At 35.3% G+C, this 21,874-nt stretch overlaps 1 protein-coding gene across 1 annotated transcript; it reads right to left on the reverse strand.

Moving 5' to 3' along the window:
- Positions 1-971: 971 nt before the first annotated feature.
- On the reverse strand, positions 972-19,891 carry LOC121430448. The gene is made up of 8 exons (XM_041627715.1): positions 19,627-19,891; positions 8,963-9,310; positions 7,664-8,023; positions 6,729-7,088; positions 4,606-4,953; positions 3,842-3,937; positions 3,038-3,119; positions 972-2,504 (listed from the first exon to the last, which is right to left on the reverse strand). The coding sequence occupies exons 1-8, from the start codon at positions 19,709-19,711 to the stop codon at positions 1,169-1,171; spliced, it is 3,015 nt and encodes a 1,004-aa protein (XP_041483649.1). The 5' UTR covers positions 19,712-19,891; the 3' UTR covers positions 972-1,168.
- Positions 19,892-21,874: the final 1,983 nt, after the last annotated feature.

A 21,874-nucleotide genomic window follows, 5' to 3' on the forward strand; every position in this document is an offset into this window, starting at 1 on the left:
TGTTTCACCGGAATAATGAAAGTCTTTAAAATTTAATAGCTTTGTTATTTGATATCCGATTTTGATGACAATTTCAGCATTTTACTTTGTGAATTTTACTCTATTTATTGATATATGAATATCTCCAGTCTGGAGTATCCCTTTAATTACAATTTGGAATAATGTCACTATCAACACCGATTTTCGGTAATTTTGTAAAATCTTATTTTCAATACATGTGTCTAAATTACAGGCTGTACCATCATTTTTACAGCAGTACTGATTAAGTTAATGCGTACTTTGTGAAAGAGTTCACAATAAGTACTAAATTGAAGCGAAGATTAAATACCTAAGCCTAGAATTAAGTTAATCATTGTCATGAAAATACTAATAGTAGTGTTCATACTGATAATTCCATCAGAGTTATTGTTCATTCATGATTTATGAATATAATTTATTTTGGAGTTCAGGCAGGAATCACTTGATGATGATAGTGTCCATAGACTGATAAAAGCTCAAGTTAACGCTGTAGATTATATTGCGATCCTCTTTTAAAGGTCAAGGCCACCCCAGAAAAAACGTTGATTTGAATGGAGAAAAAAAACATCATCAAAATCAGATGAAAAATAAGAAAGTTATGGCATTCTAAAGCTTCGCATTTATTTCACAAAACAGTTATATGCACAACTCAGTGATATGCAAATGAAAAAGTCGATGATATCCCTCACTCACCATTTATTTTGTCTTTTGTTTATACAATATTTCAATGTAACAATAAGGACCAACTTGACCGAACCATGAAAATGATTAAACAATGGTAATACTACATGAGGAACAAAACTTTGTTTCACAGGACAATGAGGTGAAAATTAGAATGTTTCATATTTCATAAAATAAAAAAGAAATAGTGAGTGAGTGATGTCATCAATCACTCCATTTGCATACCGACAAGGATGGGCATATAACTATTTTGTGAACTTAAGCAAAATTAAGAATATCATAACTTTCTTATTTTACATCCGATTTTGATGAAGTTTCTCGTTTTATGCTTGGATTGTTCTCTTATTCATATCAACTCTTTTGTTGGGGTAGGCTTGTCTTTGAACTATCGCATGCATTTTACAGTATGTAGCATAATAGTTCAGATTTCGCAATCCTCCGCGAAATCACACATTCCATTAAGCTCATCTCAGTGCTGTGGTTTAACTTTACTAAGAGTATTATAAACATTGTCATTATGAAGGCAAATGTCGGCAGAGTTTCGCGGTGATGTCGTCTTCCGATGAGTAAGAACATCATAGGTATCACCATTACAACGGTTGCCATCTTCACTCCTAGATAAGGATATTTGAGAGTTTGAAAGATATCGTAAACTCGGACATGACCTCGTAAAGTCTAATATATTGTATTCTTCTTCGCGACATAACGAGGCTGCACTATTAGCACTAGATGTAGAGTTCCTAATAGACTGTATAGGAATATTAACATCAAGGTATTGATCATCGTTTTTATAGTCTTCAGGTGATTTAGCTTGTAACGAACCTACTGCTCTGGGTTGATCATATCCATTGTCATTATAATTGCCACGGTAAGAATCATATTTATATTGCATTTGAAGAGTTGATGAGGTTTCTCCACTCTCTGTGTCGTTGGTGGCGTCTGTTATATCTACCAAATGTTTAGAAACGTCACCAGTGTTGTTAACAATACATTCTTCGTACCCATCTTCTGTTACTCGACGTGTTGCTGGATCAGCGTGTAGTTTTATACAGGTGATAGGAGCCTGTGATACATCAGGTAAGTCATCCTCTTCAGCATTACTGATTGATGTACGAACCAAAACTGTCGGTGTATAGACATTAACCTCCAGATATTGCCCATCATCAGTAGGTGTATTGCGCTGTACAGGACTCTGTGCGATAGATCGAATGTTTACTTGATTAAAGCCAGTATCACTGTCAGTATAGAACTCACAGTGTGCTTCACGATCTGGTAGCAATTTTCTTTCTAGCATACCCCTGAAGGCGTCTTCTAAGGGAGAAGAATCAATCTTGTTGTTTTCCACGATGCATTTTTCATATCCATCTTCTGTTAGACGTAGTTTCTCAGGAGCAACTTCTGTTATTAGAGTGGTTACAGAATCCCTTGATTTTACTTCGTCATTTGCTGCATCGTTAGGCAAGGCTCCTTCAGCAAACGCCTCGTAAGTATTTTCTGGTAAATCGACCTTGGGAAGAAGGGATGCTGGTTGATCACTCTCTGGTAGATCAGAAATAGAGCAGTAAGTTGAATAAGCGGTGTCTTCCAACTTATTTCGTTTAGAGTCCAGATTGAAATCATCTTCATCAGCCACACCCGCAATTGAAGTCACACTCTGACTGAGCTCAGAAGGCGATAAGTGTAGTTCAAGACTTCTTGAGCAAGGGATACAGTCCTTGGATTCATTATTCGAACTGTAAACTGGATTCCTATACATGTGGTCTGCAGACTCAGTATCAGGCACATGAGAATCCTCAGTTTTTATCCTGGAAATGCAGAAGATAAATCAATTACACATAAAAATATTTCTATAAAAAATGAGAAGTCCTGTAATTTCTGGGAATCAATGAACTATATTGTAAACACCGTTATGGGTCCTTTTTATGAAATCCTTGAAATATTGCATTGTATAAAATTGTATTCTGCTTAAGTATTATAAGTTCTTGAATAAGGTTGAATGAAACTTTTGATCATTATTATTTTACTAAGCTTCCATTAAAACAGTACTATTTTCCATTAAGAATAAGTCTTATACATCACCACGCTTATTAATTCAGACTAAAGTGAAATCATTATATCATCGCAAATATTCATACCTTGATATATATTTAAGAAGAACATTTTAATTTGATATTATGTTATAAATCTTAAGTAGAAGCATCAAATTTCCAAGTAGAGAAATCAGAGACTTAGATGAAGAACAATGAAGAATATATATATATATATATATATATTAGAAGCAACGTATTAGTGAATTAAATAATATATATCATGATAATAACACAGGAGGTGAGTATACCTCTTACGATGACACATAAATAATGTAAAAGGAACCGATCCAACTAGGAGTAGTATGAAAGAAGACACAACTGATGCTATAACTGTAAGGAGAAAATAAAGAAAGAGAAAAATATCAAAACATAGTATCGAGATTCTCCTTTGGACAAGTTGAATTAAAAATCAGTTTTCAGGCTTACTTTGCATTTCTTGAATTTCTTGAAATTCACAAGAACAAAACAATAATATTCTTTGGAAGCAATAATTTGAAGTTTTCTTTATATTTTAATGTTTACGTTGTAGATATAATGTACACAAAACTAATTTCATTATTGCGCCAACGTTTGAACCTGACGGGGGGGGGGGGGGGGAGGGGGTCGCCAAATTATTTACGATGCTTCATGAAAAGAGCAAACAAAGGATCTAAAACAAAGTAAGAATTTTTATTCTCTAAGCCCCTGATTTGGAAATTATTACATGGAATTTTGCATTAAAATGTCATCAAATTTACTTGTTAACGGGGGTGACGAGTACAAACCTATAATATTGGGTTGTAGGTTTGTTAACGGGAGTGACGAATACATACCAATGATATTGGGTTGTAGGTTTGTTAACGGGAGTGATGAATACATACCAATGATATTGGGTTGTAGGTTTGTTAACGGGAGTGATGAATACATACCAATGATATTGGGTTGTAGGTTTGTTAACGGGAGTGATGAATACATACCAATGATATTGGGTATTATGTTTGTTAACGGGAGTGATGAATACATACCAATGATATTGGGTATTATGTTTGTTAACGGGAGTGACGAATACATACCAATGATATTGGGTTGTAGGTTTGTTTCGGATGTCGTCTTTAGAGTAGGTGCTTCTGCATCAGGTGATGATAATAAGGTCGATTGAATTTCACATCCTTATACAGTTCGGGTGTTCGAAGAGAAAAATAAAAATGCATAATTGCGTTTTTGTTGGAATTACATCTCTTATCTGTTCAACTAAAGACATTGATAATAACCAAGAAAACCCCTCCTGTTTGGTTTGAATTCATAGAAGAGACTGTAGATTGATTTCATTGACCGACCATGGTTTTAAGATGATGCTGGTTTATCAAATAATAAGAATTCACATTACTAGCGAGTTTTCAAAATCGCGACGGGGACGTATTCAGACAACAACATAGAGAATCAATTGAATATACCCGTCAAGTCACAATAAATGTCTGAGATGCTATTGTCGAAAATCGGTGAACCTGGGAAGTTGATTATTGTAAGATTCTGAGAAAATTGAAAATATGACGTTTGATGAGAGTCCGGGACAAAACTCTTGTTTTGATTCACCTATTTTTGACCAAAACTGCTTTGGCTTCAAGGGCTTTCAACAATGAATTTCTTATTTTGTATAATCGTTCTATCCTTAAAAAAAAACCCCGCCTGATTCTGCAAGGGAATTACACATAAGCTACTTTTGAAATAGGCCATAATTTTTTTTCATGGTTTTAAACGTGCCAGAACTGTTCCAAATGTACATCATGTGTGTAATTCTTACAAATGCTTTCAATGATGTGTAAAGTGTAGGGTTCACCTTGAATTGCTTGTAACGTCGCCATGAACCCGCTACATGATACGCAACTGTCTATCTCGCTACCGGTTGTAAACCGAAGCCACACGTAGGATCCTGTCGAGGTAATGTCTGGGGAAGACTCTCCAGACAGTCTGAAACCCTGAACAGCGCCCTCAAAATCACCTGTCAGTCCTTCATAGATGGTTAGGAAATCAGAACCTTGTTTGGTATGGAAATCAATGAAGCTGATCACTACCTTACTTCCCGATGGAGCAATCACTCGCCAAATGATATCAGTGTTAGTGTCGTATAATCCAGGATATTTAGGAGATGACAAGTTTACTGCCTTGATTGACGTCAATTGGATATCTTTCAAGTAAAAGAAACAAAGTTTTTTATCTGCACTATCTCATACCGAATACTCCCTGATAATATATAGCACTATAGGCGTGAATTCGTGGAATTTCTTTGTTTTAACATAATTATGCATCTAAACATCAATTTCCTTTTGAGTTTGATAATGGCAGTTTGTTAGATTATGTTCGTTATAAACACTGTTAATACAGTGACTCGACTCGGGGGTTCGACACGAGAGCCGTGCTCAATACAGCAATTTTTTGTTGTGTAAACGCGATCAGTGGGATCCGCGAGTCGCGTCGAACACATTTTTTGTTGTTGTTGTTGTTGATCTGCCGATATCGTAGACTTCAACCCGCGAGCGAGCCGAGTCAGACTATGGACCTATGGTCAGACTCAACTTTTTTTTTTTCATGTGTAAACACATGGAAAGCCGTGTCGAACCACATGACCTAGGTCAAACGCGGCATATCTCTACCCCTGCCTTTACTCGGTTTTTATGAGTAAAATGCTCCTTTAAGGGATCGCAACAATTTTCTTGTTGCTCTTAAGAATTATATATATCTAATTGTTATTATCCTTGCAAAACTCATCCTTTGTCATTTCTCCAAAGTGGATAATGCGGAGAGATCGAACTGTAAGGTCAGTGATATCGATTACCAGTCATCAACAAAAGTGAGTAAACTTGTATTATCAAATTAGATTATATTAAAGAGACATAGATGTAGCCTGCATTTATTATGTGAATCGATTTGTCATTATTTCATATTTTCGTATTCCATAGGCTACTGAACCCTTGCATTTTTTGTTTTAATATTTTTTTTATAAATATTTTGTTGTTGTTGTAAAGATTCTGCCAGTCGTCAGTCAGCCGGGTAAAACAAACGAGGACCCTGTCATATTTAAGTTTCAGTTGACCGCAACTATACTTGTGATTGATATTGTTAGTATAAGTTATTACTGCCAGATAAAACTTACACTTAAAAATTTGTCTTCAGTCCAGCTCTTAAGTAAAGTTTGTCTGGAACGTATAAAAACTTCACCCCACCAAAATTCCTGACATCTACAGCTAAATTCCATAGGCCTAGATTTGTTAAAGCCTTTGTATTGTATAAAAAAAAATACTTCTTCATAATGCAGTTCATGCTGACAATATTCTACACAATGATCCACGGGCCGTATCGAACTCGCCTTTTTTATTTCAATATAAACGCGATCACATTGCCATGTTGAGCACGGCTCGCGTGTCGACCGCCCCCCCCCCCCGAGCCGAGTCACTGTGTAAATACGACATTATTGGTTCAAAATTTAGTGAATATTAACCGGCAACCAATGAAACATGATCCAAGGGAATAAAACAAGGAATTGACATACATTTCCATTATTTGATATAACAACTTATATCTAAGTTTGTGAAAATTCATGTAGATTTTAGTATGGGGATCATCGTTATCACTGTTAAATACTGGAAGTCGATTCTTGACATGCTGAATAAAATGAAAGTGAAATTCTTATCTTTTCGTTGGGCATGTCTCTATTTTTCGTGTGTGTTTGTTAGTAATGCTGATTCGACAGGTTTTCAGATTTGGAATTTCGTCTCTGTTCAAAATATTAAATCTGGGCTCGACCTTGGGTCGTGCAGCATATTTAAACTGTCAAATGAAAATATGGAAAGCAGCATCCTAATTGGTTATTTCTACTGGTCATTTTTCTAAACAAAAGACAAAAAGGTCATTGACCAATGCCATTATGCTATTGATTGCTAAATATAGTAAACCTGTACTTACCAGGTATTGGGATTGGGTAGACCATCAACCGGAAACCATCAGCTCCATCGATATTGTCATTCCTCTCGCTAATAAATCGTATCCAAAGGTAAGATCCGATCGATGTTATATTATGCTGACTACCATGTCCAGAATTTCTGCTTCGCCATGTAGATTCCTCTATATTCGGTCCACGCCCTTCATAAATGGTGACGTTATCTTGGTCTCCTGTGTTGAAGTCTTTGAAATGGAGAAGAACTCGGTAGTTTTCTGGAGCTGTGATTCTCCATAGGATATCATCGTAGCCGGCGTAACTGTCAGGGTAGTTCGGGGATGTAACGTTGTGTATCGTTTCTGAATCTACTAGCAGCACCTCTGAAACTAAAATAATGCATTATTTATTTTATTTTCCTATTTTGGGCGGGGGGGGGATATAGCATTCCTAGCTCATAATTCGTCATCTTTAAAAGATCAAATTGATAGCATGCTCAATTGTTAAGCTTTTCAAGATTATGTAGCGAGTGGATTCGTATTGGTTACTTTTGATAAATCACAACTGTAAGTTTGTGCCATCTCCCAAATAAATGCATAAAGTTTTACATGAAATAGCTAAAATGGCAATGTTTCTCCACGAACATATTGGTTTTATTAAAATAAGGATCAATATGTGATTGAAATGATAATAGGTAACATGTCTAGTAGCTAGGACTGTGTGCACCCATTTGTGTAAGAATCGAAAACTGGGAAGTTTGGATAAAGGCCTATCATAGTGACTCCCACGAGATGACTAGGGAACTGTCCGAGGTGAAAGCCTTGGTTGTTGTAGGCTTACTGAGAATGGTAATTGCACCAAAGCCTGGTCAATTCAAGGTAATGTGAAGGCGCCCATTGCAATCATTAGATTAGATCTACTCTACCATCGTATGACATAGCTCTATTGAGATGCTCAAACATACCTTGTGCCGTAGTGTAAGAGAGCAGCGCCTGAAAGCCCTTTGATGAACTGCTATGCAAGACAGTATTGTCATCACTGGTAAAGCGAATCCACAAATGGGAACCAATAGACTTATATTTACCCAATCGAGGAGTCCCAGAAAGTGTCTTTCTTAATGAAGATTCGTTGAAGAAGGTAGATCGACCTTCAAACAGAGTCACAAAGTCATGATCATTCTCTGTATTGAATGCTGCGAAGGTCAGTACGACCCTGAAACCAGTTGGAGCTGTTACCTTCCAAAGAAGGTCGGTATTGTCGTTGTATTGTTCTGGATAAAACGGCGATGATAAGTTGGAAGACTCAATCAACGACAAATCTACAACTGGTTAAAATATGAATGAAATACAAATATGACTGGTGTTAGTTTAACCTGATACTCCTGCGAAATGTGTCAGAGGGGAAATTAACAAGAATTCATTAGAGAGCGATTTCTCATGAAAAATAATTTCCTTGATTGATATTTGTTACTCCTAATTGTTTTTTATATCACCTTTAGTCAAAACAAAAGAGACAAAGGGAAGTTACAAACAATGAAAAGGTTACTAGTTTTTTAGGACAATCTACAGGACTAATAAAAACCTAACTAAAAGAAATACAGATACACAATGTATACTAATCAAATTTACATAAAACGATTATACATTGGTGATTGCAGAAAAAGAAATTGAAATGGTAGACGGATCAAGCGCACACCCTTACAACTGAAATGGAGAAAGGATAGAGGGGAGATAGAAAGAATGAACTTGATGACGAGATATAGGAAGAAAAAGTGTGACGAACGAAAAGAAGGCGAAAAACAGGAAGAGAAAGAAGAAGAACGAAAAAGAAGAAAAAAGAGGAATAAAAAAAGAATGAGAAGAAGTAAGGGAGTGCAATACAAAGTTTTGTGATTGAGATATATTGGCATATAATTCACCTCTTTACAAATCAGCTAGACCTACTTATACGTCAAAAAGACTAGATGGGCTGACAGGATAGCGTAGAGTATTCTACAGGGATGAGAAGGGAAAAGATGAAGAGAGAGAAAGAGTAGGGGGTAGACTGAGGAGGGGGGGGGGGGAGAAAGAGAGGATGAGAGAGAAAGAGGATAGATAAAAGGGGGTTAAGAGAAAAAAAAGGGGTGGAATAGTGGATGGTAAGTGAAAGATAGAGAAGAAGCCTACCTTTATAATAATGATAGGAAACGTTGATACCAAAGTAGATAAATGATTTCTGAATAAATGAAATGAAATGCAACAATTTACAAAATATGCCTACTTACCAGGGATAGGGATGCATGACAGAAGTGCCCTGAATCCTTCTCGTGTTAATTCGACATCACTTGTGAATCGAAGCCATAGATATGATCCAACAGAGGTTAGATTGTAGCGAGGCGGGGTAGAACCGGATATGTGAAGTCTTTGAACAGCGCCCTCAAATACAGGTGTCCAACCATCGAAGACTGTGACATAGTCATGATTTACCTCGATGACAAGCACCATAAAACGGAGCACTACTCGGTAACCAAGTGGCGCTGTTACCATCCATGTCATGTTGATATTATTATCATAGTTGTCTGGGTAATTGGGCGAGGTGACATAGGTAACGTCACAATGGTCCAAATTGAGGTCTGATATTAAGATACAATAATTACATTGAAGTTAATGATCATGGAGGGTTTTTTCATGAATGCTACTATATACCCACAAAGAATGATAAAACAACTTTATTGGTAATATCTATTACAGTTATAATCGGGTAGTTTAGTGCTATTTTCGCATTCTAAAAATGTACAAAAAAAATCTCGCGCGGTCATGATCTCTATCCCCTTGGTATTAGATCATTTCCCCCACAACCACAAATTTTAGCTCATAATTTGAATGATTTGACGCCCTCCAATATCGGGCTGATTTTGACGCCGTATGAGCTCTCCGATAGTTTTTAAACCAACCTATAATTTGGTCCAAATTAAACATGAACCTACCACATGTCGGTGAAAACAAAATCGCATAAAAATGAATTGGGATTGGTTTAACAAATAGTTCATCCGTTCATATTTTAACCAAATTTGGGGAATTGGGGTTCTCAGAAAAATGTTAGTTGGTTAACATATGAACATACCAACTGTTAGTTATAATGAATTTGTATGTAAAACGACTGTAAACTTTCTTAAACCAACAGTTTGTAAGTTCATATTGATAATCTATCCGATGGGCTGGTCAAAATTGTATAGTGTTCTGATTTGAAAAAGTTACCATATTGCGCATTTTATGCTGCGAGTAAGTGCAAAAAAAATGTTTATTGGCTTCAATATAACTCAAGTCCAGACTTTAGTCTGCCCGTCTTACTATCGTTGTTACTCTCCCTTCTAGATTCAGTGAATTATTTAGATTAGGATCTGTTTTAAAATGTCAATATTTCCTGGTTATAGTGTTATATTCGCACTGACATTAAATGATATTGTAAGTTTAATGCTTCGTGTTCCTCACAAGACCTGCCTTATAGTGAAACCCGTGTAATCTAAAACTAAAAAAGTTGGGTTTGAAACAAGGTAGATGGATGAAATGTCAACATTCAGGAAATACCTAGTAGAATATGCGGAAAGTAAAACCTGAAAGTGAAAGAAACATGTAGTATGATAACATTTTATTGCTATGTTTTACAGCAAGAGGCAGAAATATAGCAACAGGGAAAAACAATGTTAGAAATGACCATACCAGTCATTTTAATCAGATGTAAAATTTGTGGTAATTACCTTCTTATATTATTACTGTACACAGGCCTAATTTTACACGAATATCATTGTATCTATTTAAGTTGTTTTTGCATGTTACATTTTAAATTGTATGTATATATTTGAAGTGTATCTTTTATGGATATTGTCTGTACTCATTGGATTTTTTTAAAGAAATGAATAAATGAACTGAAACTTGAATAACAAGAACAGGCAGTTTGGATATTTGTTATTGGTGCTATTTTCAATCTCTATATAGGGTGCACATTAAAAGACACCACGCTGTAAAAACGGTGGTGTTAAAACTGCACCAGTTTGTGTTAATAGAGGATCACACCCTGACGTGTTAAAATTACACCCTAGAAATTGAACATAACACCAAAGTGTGTCAATATAAAAACCAAAGGTGTTGTAATGACACCTATAGGTGTAAAACTAACACCACCAATTTAACACCGGTGTAAAACAACTGGTGTGGTCCTCTATGTTCACCGGTTAACACCACAGTTCTTGCAGTGTGGAATAACAAGAACGGGTTATTTGGATACTTGTTATTGGTGCTATTAAAAGACCCCACATTTAACTTTAACACCACAGGATGCATTCCTCTTGGTACAACAAATGGCTAGATCTAAATTACACAGTTCAAAGTACATTATATCATACAAGTCAAATAATGATGGATTTATATAGTGCTTTTTCTAGAGGATACAAAGCGCTGTTAAATTGCATAAGACAAGTTAAGGTTTATGGTTATATAAGTATCTTTTGAGATGTTTTTGAAGAGGTTAAGAGAAGAGAAGTTTCGAAGAGATGGAGAGAGTTTGTTCCAAAGAAGGGGGCAAGAGATTGTAAGGAGTTGAAACCGGCCTGTTTTCTGGACTTTGGAATTAATAAATGTATAGGAAGGAGCAGCAGTAGAACTACACTATGTAGTTCATTTAGAAGAGGGGTAGCATTACACCATCTTGGTTTTTGACAGATTATTCGTGCACATTTGTTCTGAAGGCGTTGAAGTCTTCCAAGATCCAAATACAACCTAGAAAGATACATCGAATTACAAACATCACAAATAATAACGATATATAGAAATTAGTAAGACAAGACGTACAAAGATGATGCTTGAAGGTTTGCATGGTGGTATGAGCGGAAGAGGTTTACGTTGGGCAACATACTGTCTACACAACAATTGGTTATTTCTTTAAATCCAACTCTGGTTTTCAATCAGTACTGCGTAGTTTTCAAGCAAAGCACACATCATTGGTTAAAACTACCCAGAAGTCACTGAGAGCCATGTGATCTTAATCAAATTAATAAACCCAAATTATCAAATGTGAATATTTACTTCTTGAGATAAAGATTTGGAAAAACAGAAACATGATATAACAAAGAGCACATTGCTCTGGGAAGTAGTAGTGCTAGGGGCGCTGAAGGACCCCCTTCCTTCCCAGATCGGTATATGAAGATTATTATCTGGGTTCAATCTCTTTATCCAATTTATAATACTCTGGAAAGTGAAATATCGTAATCCTCGGTGCAGAAAACGCATAATATGTCTTGTATGGAATTAAATGTTTTAAAAGTGATAAGATATAATCGTCTAACCATCAGGCCCCTCTTCCCACCGACGGTCTCACTGCTGGCAGGGTTGGGTTTTCTTTTCCAACGTTACGGTCTGCCAGCTCTCAGAGCCTACTGTCTTAGAGGAAGGGGTCGGCTAGTTTAAAACAACAAGACCACAGCGTGAAATAATTACAAGACAAATAAAGTTTCAGTTAATATATAAATCAATCATTGTTTGGCTCTTTTATTAAATATTAATTAGAAGTTGCCAGGGAATTAAAGTTATACTTTCCCTTTTTTATACTATAAGTTCTCCCCCTTTTTTAAAATAAAATAATCAATTAAAATTTAGAATTAAAGGGGTGTTATTTTTTTAGAAGAAACCTGGTTTTTGCTCCAAAGTCCGGACAAGATGAACAAGGCCTTGTCGTTGCAGTGCTTTCAGTTTACCCAAAATCCCTTCAGCAGTAACAGATCTGTTATTATACAATCAGTGTCCTCGATGTATTTACTTAAATTGGAGATCACTATAAAATTCTCATCCTATCCCTAATTTGTCTCGGCAAGAGGTAACAAGTAACCGGGAGCAGGAAGGCCTTCTGAGTCCACGATGTTACCAGAATGACGTTGAAAATGAAGCAGAAAAGATATTCTGCAGATGATTTCTGACGAGGATAAATTCTGAAAATGAGTCCTGCTAGTAAATTCTGAAAATGAACTCTGCCAGTAAATTCTGAAGGTAAATTCTGACAATAAACTCTGAAGATGAATTTTAACAATAAATTCTGAAGATAGATGTCAGAAATGCTTGCTGGAGGTGAATGAGGTAGATTATGTCTCTTCCAAAAGATGCAACCAGTTTTAAACTCGTTGGTAATCTGTCCGAGTGTAAATTGACCAGCCCCTTTCTCCTCAATTAAATAATTATAATCCAATCGAAGCACACGATTTCGCCTGTGCCACACCATTTTTTTTGCACAGCATCAACTATCCAGGGCTCAGATGACCCTCTCAACTTATCGTCCACTTCTGAGTATTTACTAATTATGTTAGAACAATGGCAACTCATCTCACTGTACTATTAATGTCAAACATTAATGTCTAACATCACTGTACTATTAATGTCTAACATTAATGTCTAACATCACTGTACTATTAATGTTAACATTCATGTCTAACATCACTGTACTATTAATGTCTAACATTCATGTCTAACATCACTGTACTATCAATGTCTAACATTCATGTCTAACATCACTGTACTATTAATGTCTAACATCACTGTACTATTAATGTCTAACATTAACTTATGTTATGTATACCTGATTGGGATGGGATTTGTTTCGGTAAACTTTATTATGCCAATTCAATTTTTCTTATTCTTTCTTGTCTGCCTTCTTTGTCAGGTGACAGAGCCTAGTTCACCTTGCCATACACTTTCTCTGTTATTCCTTTATATCATTTTGTATTACCCTAGGAACACATTTTCCAACCCACTCCACCATCATGATTAAACAAATTAATTGGCTATTATGAAACACCTTTATATATTAGTTAAAAACACTGTGAATAAATTATATATAAAATTGAAGCTTCCTAAACCATGAATCGATTGATGTGAATATAATGCTTTATATCGATAAGATTAGATAACTAATTTGTCTCTAAGATAATTTTTAGGCAAACTAAATTTACTGATTACAGTCCATCCTGAAAGAAACTCTATATTGGAAAAAATAGCAGAAAAATAGCAAAGAATATTGGCGAAGGTTTAAGGAAAATCCATCGATGAATAAAAACAATTTTTTAGAAATAGAATTTTAATCATTTGTTTTGTGACGTCATAAATGAGTACCTTTCCGACATATACAAAATAAATGAAATGTCATTTTCTCAGAAAATTGAAAGTGGTTTATATTGTACCTTTGGTATATCAAAAGCTGAATCATTTTAAGCCCGCTCTAAAAAGAAGAAAAAAAAAAACAAATGACATCTCGAACCATTAAAAAAAGAAATTCACGCTTTGTTTATTACATTAAGCTGTTCGTATATGACGCCCCCAAAACTAAGAATTATGACAAATTTCTTCATTTTATCGGATTTTCCTCGAACCCTCACCAATATCCTTTTCTTATTTTTTCTTCTGTCTTTTACAACAAAGTCCTGAACAGGGGAACCTCCCCTTTCAGCGTAGAATATACTTCTTGAAATATTGATTTTGAAATCTACGCTCCGTTTAGTTTTGTCGTTTACATAAGTCAATGTAGGTCTATAAAAGTCAAGGAAAAAATATGGCCCATATTCTGATAACAGGTTTAACTTAAACTCAGGTTTAAAGTTGTGGTTTAAGTATGGATAGCCTATTGTAACATAAATCACTAATAGTAGAGATATCATACTGAAGCTCATTTGGCTCTCAAATCATTCATAATTGTCTAGGAAGTATATATATATGATTGTCTTCACCATCGATGAATCAGGAAAGAGCACAGTAAACATAGGAAACATACAACTTAATAAAAATTTTGATACTTTTGGCTTCTCATACCTAAACCACAACTTTAAACCTGAGTTTAAGTTAAACTAGACTTCAGAATACGGGCACATTTTTTTCTCAAAGCACTTAGATATTATTCAATATGCACAGCAGATCAGGGATTGGATATATGAATATGAAATAAATATAATATATAATCGGGTTCCCGCATTCATAAAATCCTGGATCTACCTCTAGCAGCTGAACGCACCCAGAAGTTAATATGAACAATTCAGAGTGTGTATAATACTAACAGCGGAAATTCAGATATCCGTACTGTAATACCTTTCCGTCATAAGAAATAATGATAATATTATAAGAAGGATTATTATCAAATGTTACCTTGGTTAAGGGTCAAGCAAGAATAATCTAAAATGAAAAGTGAAATATTTAGATACATCCAGTGAATGTTATAGATCCAATTAACACTGTAAAAACTGTGGTGTTAAAACTGACAAAAATTGGTGTTAATAGAGGACCACACCCTTAGGTCTTTAAATAACACCCTAGAGATTGATAATAACACTAAAGAGTGTAAATGTAACAACCATAGGTGTTGTAATAACAACTATAGGTGTAAAACTAGCACCACCAATTTAACACCGGTGTAAAATAACTGGTGTGGTCATGTATGTACACCGGCTAACACCACAGTTTTTGCTGTGAAGAAAAGTAAGAACATTATATGTAATCTTAGTTTGTTTTGAAAATAAAGAAATGCTAAGGAAAGGATGTCTGTTGTACCAAGGTACATGCTGATAAGAAAAACTTGAATTTTACTGCAATAATATTCGTGATGGCTTTTCACTCTAATGTATTGCAGGGATCACTGAAGTGCTTATATAGAGCTATACAGTGCGTATTTAAAAAAAAAATTGGGACGTATTTGAAAAGTCTATAATTTTTTTGTTCCAAATTATGATCTCTATATTTTGGTGTCAATAGGTGCTCTGATATCTTCTCCTTCAAATGCCATTAAAATAATTAAGTTTCGTTCTTGCTCGAGCGATCACGGAATATTTTTGTCTAGGGTTAAAAAGGAGGCTTGTGCCAAAATGGCATAAATTGATAAATCTGATGGTTGGACTTCTTCATATTCTTGCTAATCAGCAGACTTTCTCTTAACCTTTTCACTATCTTTGCCATAATTTTCGAATTATCCGGTCGAAATGCATTTCCATATCTACTTATTTGCTTGAATATTTCTGTTGTTGTTCCTTTTTGGTATGTTCTCTTTTAGCTTGGAATATTCCTTCTTTAGACAAGAACATTTTATTAACCGAAGTAAGGGAGAGCGTATTTTTTTTCAAACCCTTACATTGTGTGCTACAAAGGTTATGGTGCCTTCGAACAGTGGCATACTGAGGGTGGGGGTGGGGGTGATCCCCCACCAAATAAAAAAACACGACTAAGAAAAAAAGTGGAAAGAAAAAAAAACCCAGAAAACATAGAAAGCGAAATATGATATCATTTTCTGAATGTGTCAAAATCACAAAATTTGATACTTCTTGGTTGCTCGCTTCACAACTTTTTAATTCATTTTACCCAATCTGCCATATCTTGCTCCTTCAAAATGGAATCAATACACCATTGAGAGACATGAATTCTTTCCTGTTTGTCCTATCACAGAGCGAATAGTCTGCCATGGGCCGCACGGCGAAGGGGGCTCGATATAAATGACCGCGTGATTCAAGTCATTTTCGGGTAAATTTTATGGGCAGCCGTAAGGACCAAAATTAAATTGCTGGGTTAGTGGAATTTAAGCAAAAATGGGAGGGGATCATTTTGCTTTCAAGTAAGAAGGGGCATTGATAGCGTAGGAATGAAGAAGAACGAATATTTCTAGATTTTAGGTCAAAACCGAGACCTGGAATTCAGTCCGGGGACATCCCGATAGTCCGCGGTATCTAAGGTAAATGATATGACCTTCTAGAATAAATAGCCCTGGGCAATCGCCCCTGAAAACTACCCCAAATGAACGCATGTTATAGTTAGCGGGGCCGATAGATGCATTGTCAGTTGACACACAACAGTACTTCAGGTGCGCATCCAGCCTTCGCCAAAATGGGGGGACAACGGGTTCAGCCACATTTTCCCCGCGAAGTTGATTTTTGTTTGTTTCTTTGAAGGGGTAGTCCTTAATAGTCACTTCTAAGCTTTTTTCTTATATATTATAATCTCAAGCCTTGTTAAAAGGACAAGTCCACCCCAATAAAAACTTGATTTCAATAAAAAAAAAGAAAAATTCAACAAGCATAACACTGAAAATGTCATCAAAATCGGTGGTAAAATGAGAAAGTTATGGCATTTTAAAGTTTCGCGAAGCGCGAACGTAAAAAATCGTAAATCGTGATTTACACTTAAAAAATGGGACACTCTATTCATGTTTTGTAAATCATGATAACGATGAGTACTTTGAAATCTTCCTACATTGATAATGCGAGCTGAAAGTGCGAGCAGAATTCTTTTTGATATTGTGATCTGAAACTGGATAATGATTTGAATAAAAAAAAGCTGTATATTTGAATAAACATGCGCGAGCGTGTTTCAGATTTCGACCCAGAATCTGGGCATTTTAGATACCTTTTTTTATCATGAATATCAATAAAGCGAGCGCGCGAACTCAAAATATTTGATATTCCGATCTGAAAAGGTATAAGCTCTTTATTTTAAGCACTTTTTAGGAAAATTGTGAGGTGGATATGGATCACAGTTAAAAGAGAACTGATATGTTTCATTATCATTACTTAGAGTTTTGAAATAGGACCGGATTATTCTGAGAACATTAGTCACCATATGAAAATGAAAAATGTCTTCCTATTTCTCTTCCTATAAGCGCGAGATGAAACTTGTCGATATTCATTTCTAGAAAAGGGACAATTTAATTATCAAACTGATATCTTCTTGATTAATCTGATAAGCCTAATGAGAGCGCGAAATCTGATCATATTATGGCCTGAAAAGTGGACATTTAAAGCACTTTTGTAATTATGAATAACATGCATGAGTTAATATAATTTTCAACAATCAACGCGAGTGCAAATCGCGAGCCGATATTTTTTTAATGGTTATGAAATGGGAATTTTTAGTAGTCTGTTTTATAATTATTATTGAGATATACATAACTCACTAATCAAAATACTAGCGTTTAGCGATAGCTGATATGTTTTAACAATCTGACCTGAATTGCTACATTTTGAGAACTTAATGAATACAGGAAAATAATTGGTACCTGACTTATCAAATTTGGGGAGCACAAAGTGCGAATAGAAAATGTTCTAATTCAGACCATTTTTTAAAGAGCACTTTAAAAATCAATTTGTAAATCAAACAAAATAATGAAAGTTCGATTTCGGGGCTGAAATATGTTTTGCATGTCGAAGTCTAAATTTGATATTTCAAGCTCCATATTGAGCAAGCTGATTATGTAATTCACCTATAAGGCAATGCGAGCGCAAGGCGCGAGCAAAAATTTTGTATAGTGACATTGAAGGCTTTTTTTCCAAGTCTTCCCCTCACCTTATTTTGTTCACTCGTCTTCTTCCCCCTTTTTCCCCTTTCCCCCTGTCTTTTCCTTTTTTTTTCTTTCTTTCCTTTTTTCTTTTTCTTTTTGCTCCACCAATAGGGGGCCCTGGCATTCGGGCCCTCCTGGATTCGCCTACTGTACTTCATGCACATATTCAGTCCCCGGCCCCCCTCCATTTATACACCTATGCTTGTTTCTCATTTCTCCGGAAAAGGGTAAAATTAAGGGCAAATGTGGGTATTTAAGTATTTTCCCCCGACTGTTTTAATTTTTATTGGGGGATAGTTTTCACGTTTTTGCGGGCCAGATTGATATTCGTCGGGGGGGGGGGGGGTTTACGTGTTAAGAGGGGTGCCAAATCGAAACTGATTCAAGGATATCCTGCTCATGAATCCAAGTAATGCTTAAAATGTCCCCTTTTTAATTCATTAGATAAAAAATCAGTTGGCGCTTCGCGCTCGCTTTATTGGTGAATGTTTTTCTCTTATTTTAGTAAATTACAAAATCAATATCAAATGCATGGTTACAAAACGATGTAAATATTTGAAGCAAAAGTCTTACGCTACCTTTTATAATTGTCAACAAAAAAATGCACTGATGACTTAAGCAGTAAATAATATAGAATGGTAGAATTTTGTTATGTGATAGATTATCACATGTTAATAAACAATGGTATTCATATTTTGTCACATTTTGCGACTTTTTTAAAGAGAGATTCACGATAATAGACTTCGAGATTTTACGTTCAAATTACTCCAAAAGTTACTTCTCAAACCGGAAAAAACTTTACAAGTGGAAAATGGTCAATAGTAATTTATGTTTAAATTGTGATATTGAAGAAGACATTAATCATGCATTCTTTGACTGAGAGTTGAACAAATTACTTTCGTTTAATATTTTATTGAAAAAGTCTTCCATACTGAAATACAAAATCAATATGATTTCCTTAACATTGGTAAATTGCATTATGGAGTATTTATAAATTTATTTTGAAGACAAAATAATCTAAAAGAGAGATTGAAAAAGGGATAAAATCAAGTAACATAAGAGAAAGAGAAGATAAAAATTTAACCGAACTGTCCTTCCGTAAGAAACTCATCCTCATTGTGCAGCACTCAACCCTGAGGTGAATGGGTACCCGGTAGGAAAAATTCCTTGAATGCTTGAGCGCCAGTTTTATTTGATATAATAAGTAAATTTTCATTGTCAAAAGTTCATGATTACAATTGTTTTTGTAATTTGCGTGTTTAAAGCTATGAATTATGTAAATTGCGTAAAATTTATAAAATATTTGGTATCTTTATACCCAACCGACATACATGTTCCCATTTAACCTAATATTGGGTAAACATTATTTAGAGTCTACATACGTTTTACTGATACACATTAATGTTTTGAGAACGTCCTTCCTTGACATCGGAAATTCGTGGAAAGTCTTACCCAGTGTGCTTAAACTCATTTAATTTTCTTGTTTTTTTTGTTAGGATTGATTTACTCTTTAAAATACTTAAAAAAAATATGCACCTTCCTACTGTTCATTTTAAAAGAAAATACAAATATGATGATCTGTCTGGATTCAGTACTTACATTCGATAGTGGCGCTGTTAGTAGTGATAATACTCGGCAATATACCAAAGATGATGATCATACACTTCCTCAATCTTCTCATCATGTTGCTGGTGGTGAATTCAAACTTCAGAATTATTCAAATTGAAAATAAGATTGAAGAAATCTTTGACTATGCAGCTCAAATTAGGCCTATTTCAGTCAAATTGTGAGGACTCGGACAGAATGAAGGACTTTTGTTTTCCTTCTTCCTTACAAACAAGCCTTACATCCGTATAGCGGATACTGGCATGCTGGTGTTTTTAATACAGCACGCATGAGTCTAGAAAATCCACCCATATAAATTTCATTAACATAATGTTGTAATACATAATTAACAATCCTCGGGAATTTCCCTTAACCTTTAAATCCAGAGACTTCTTGAAGTTTGACCTGTTTAAATGAAGGTTTGGATTTCTTAAGGCCTCGAATTTTAGTGTACTTGTATACTTGTAGGTAGATCCCATTTGATGAGTTTAAACTTTATAAAATACATAAGGGTCAATGGACGTTTCATGATTCATATTATGAAGTATTTCATGCTTGTAGAATTATCATAATGTGACCATTGGTTGAAATCATAATTTTGATAAACCATTCCCATTTAGCAGCTTACCTAGTTATATATCATCTAAATCTATCTATCTATGGAGCGTTGTGGCCCAGTGATAAGTCTTCTGACTTTGAAACAGAGGGTCGTGGGTTCGAATCCCAGCCATGTTGTAATTTCCTTCAGCAAGAAATTTATCCACATTGTGCTGCACTCGACCCAGGTGAGGTGAATGAATACCCGGCAGGATTAATTCCTTGAATGCCTGAGCGCTGAAAGGCAGCTCGAGCTAAAGTCGGGGTAATAATAATAACAACGGGCCTCGGAATAGAATAGTTCTAGATAGATGGCGCTATATAAATGCCTATTTTTATTATTATCTATCTACGATCTATCCAACCATCCATCCTTCCATCCATCTAAATTTATTTATCTATCTATCTATCTTCCATTCAACCCCACATGCCGGTTGAATAGACCATGCGTAGCTAATATCATTAAAATCTGGACCAAAGTAGAACTGGTTTATCATAGGCCTATACCTTGTCTTAACCTAGAATTTATTTCTCATCCATCAAGTTATGGTTAGTATTGTGACATTAATGTATGAAACCTACTCCAGTAGGAAAACATGATAACATATTTCTTTGTAGAATGATTATAGTAAAAAATTAATAATTTTTCTCAGTTTCTAACTACATTATTATTATTGTATTTGTCGGGGGTATTCCGGGGGTTCATAAATCAATACAGGGTAAAGGGCTTGCCATAAGGCGATACGGGGATGGGAAATTATACTCACTTTAAACAACTGGGAATTGTGTCAGTAATCCCCCCGGCGAAAAATTATTGCTGATTATAACGGGAGGGGGCATTACGACCAAGCACAAAAAATCACATTGCTTTAGAATGCATTCAGAACCATTTCAAGTACAAGGATAACCCCTATCGGGACATGGCACTTCAAGTCATTATTTTTCTGCTTTTATTTGTATATTAAAATATACAAAACAAATCGTTAAAAAAATGCTCCTGGCAGTAGCTACTGTATAAACACACTGGAATAGGTTTCATTCTATGAAGGGGACTGTGGTGGTACCATCTTTTGGCGTTCAATCATCTATACGCAAGAGGTTTTTTTTTAATTATCAAAAGATATTTACTTCTTTTACAGACCCTATAAGATACAGCAGGCTATTTCAAGGAACATAATAATAATTTACAGTTCTTGTATAGCGCATATCACATTAATAATGTCTCTATGCGCTTCCAAAGGACTTGGATATTATTACCCCAGCTGTAGCTTGGCAGCTGTAATTACTCAGATTACAGCGCACACGCGTTTCAAGGAATAAATTCCTGCCAGGTACCCATTCACCTCACCTGGGTTGAGTGCAGCACAATGTGGATGAATTTCTTGCTGAAGGAAACTACGCCATGGTGTAGTGGGAACATGTGGGAATATGGGGTTTAAACAATTAACAAGATTTATAAGAGGGGTGAGTTGTATGCTTGAGGGGAAAAAATCTAAAGAGAAACGTAATGTATTGAGCACATATGAACCTCCAATAAAACGGATACCTACAACTTCATATTCCTGGCTTGGATATTCATCATAGTAAAAAAATCACCCCGATATTGTCGCTTTGCATTACGCAATAGTCGAAATAAATGAAATAA

The sequence above is a fragment of the Lytechinus variegatus genome, chromosome 17 (genome assembly GCF_018143015.1).
Source record: "Lytechinus variegatus isolate NC3 chromosome 17, Lvar_3.0, whole genome shotgun sequence".
Taxonomy (NCBI): Eukaryota; Metazoa; Echinodermata; class Echinoidea; order Temnopleuroida; family Toxopneustidae; genus Lytechinus; species Lytechinus variegatus.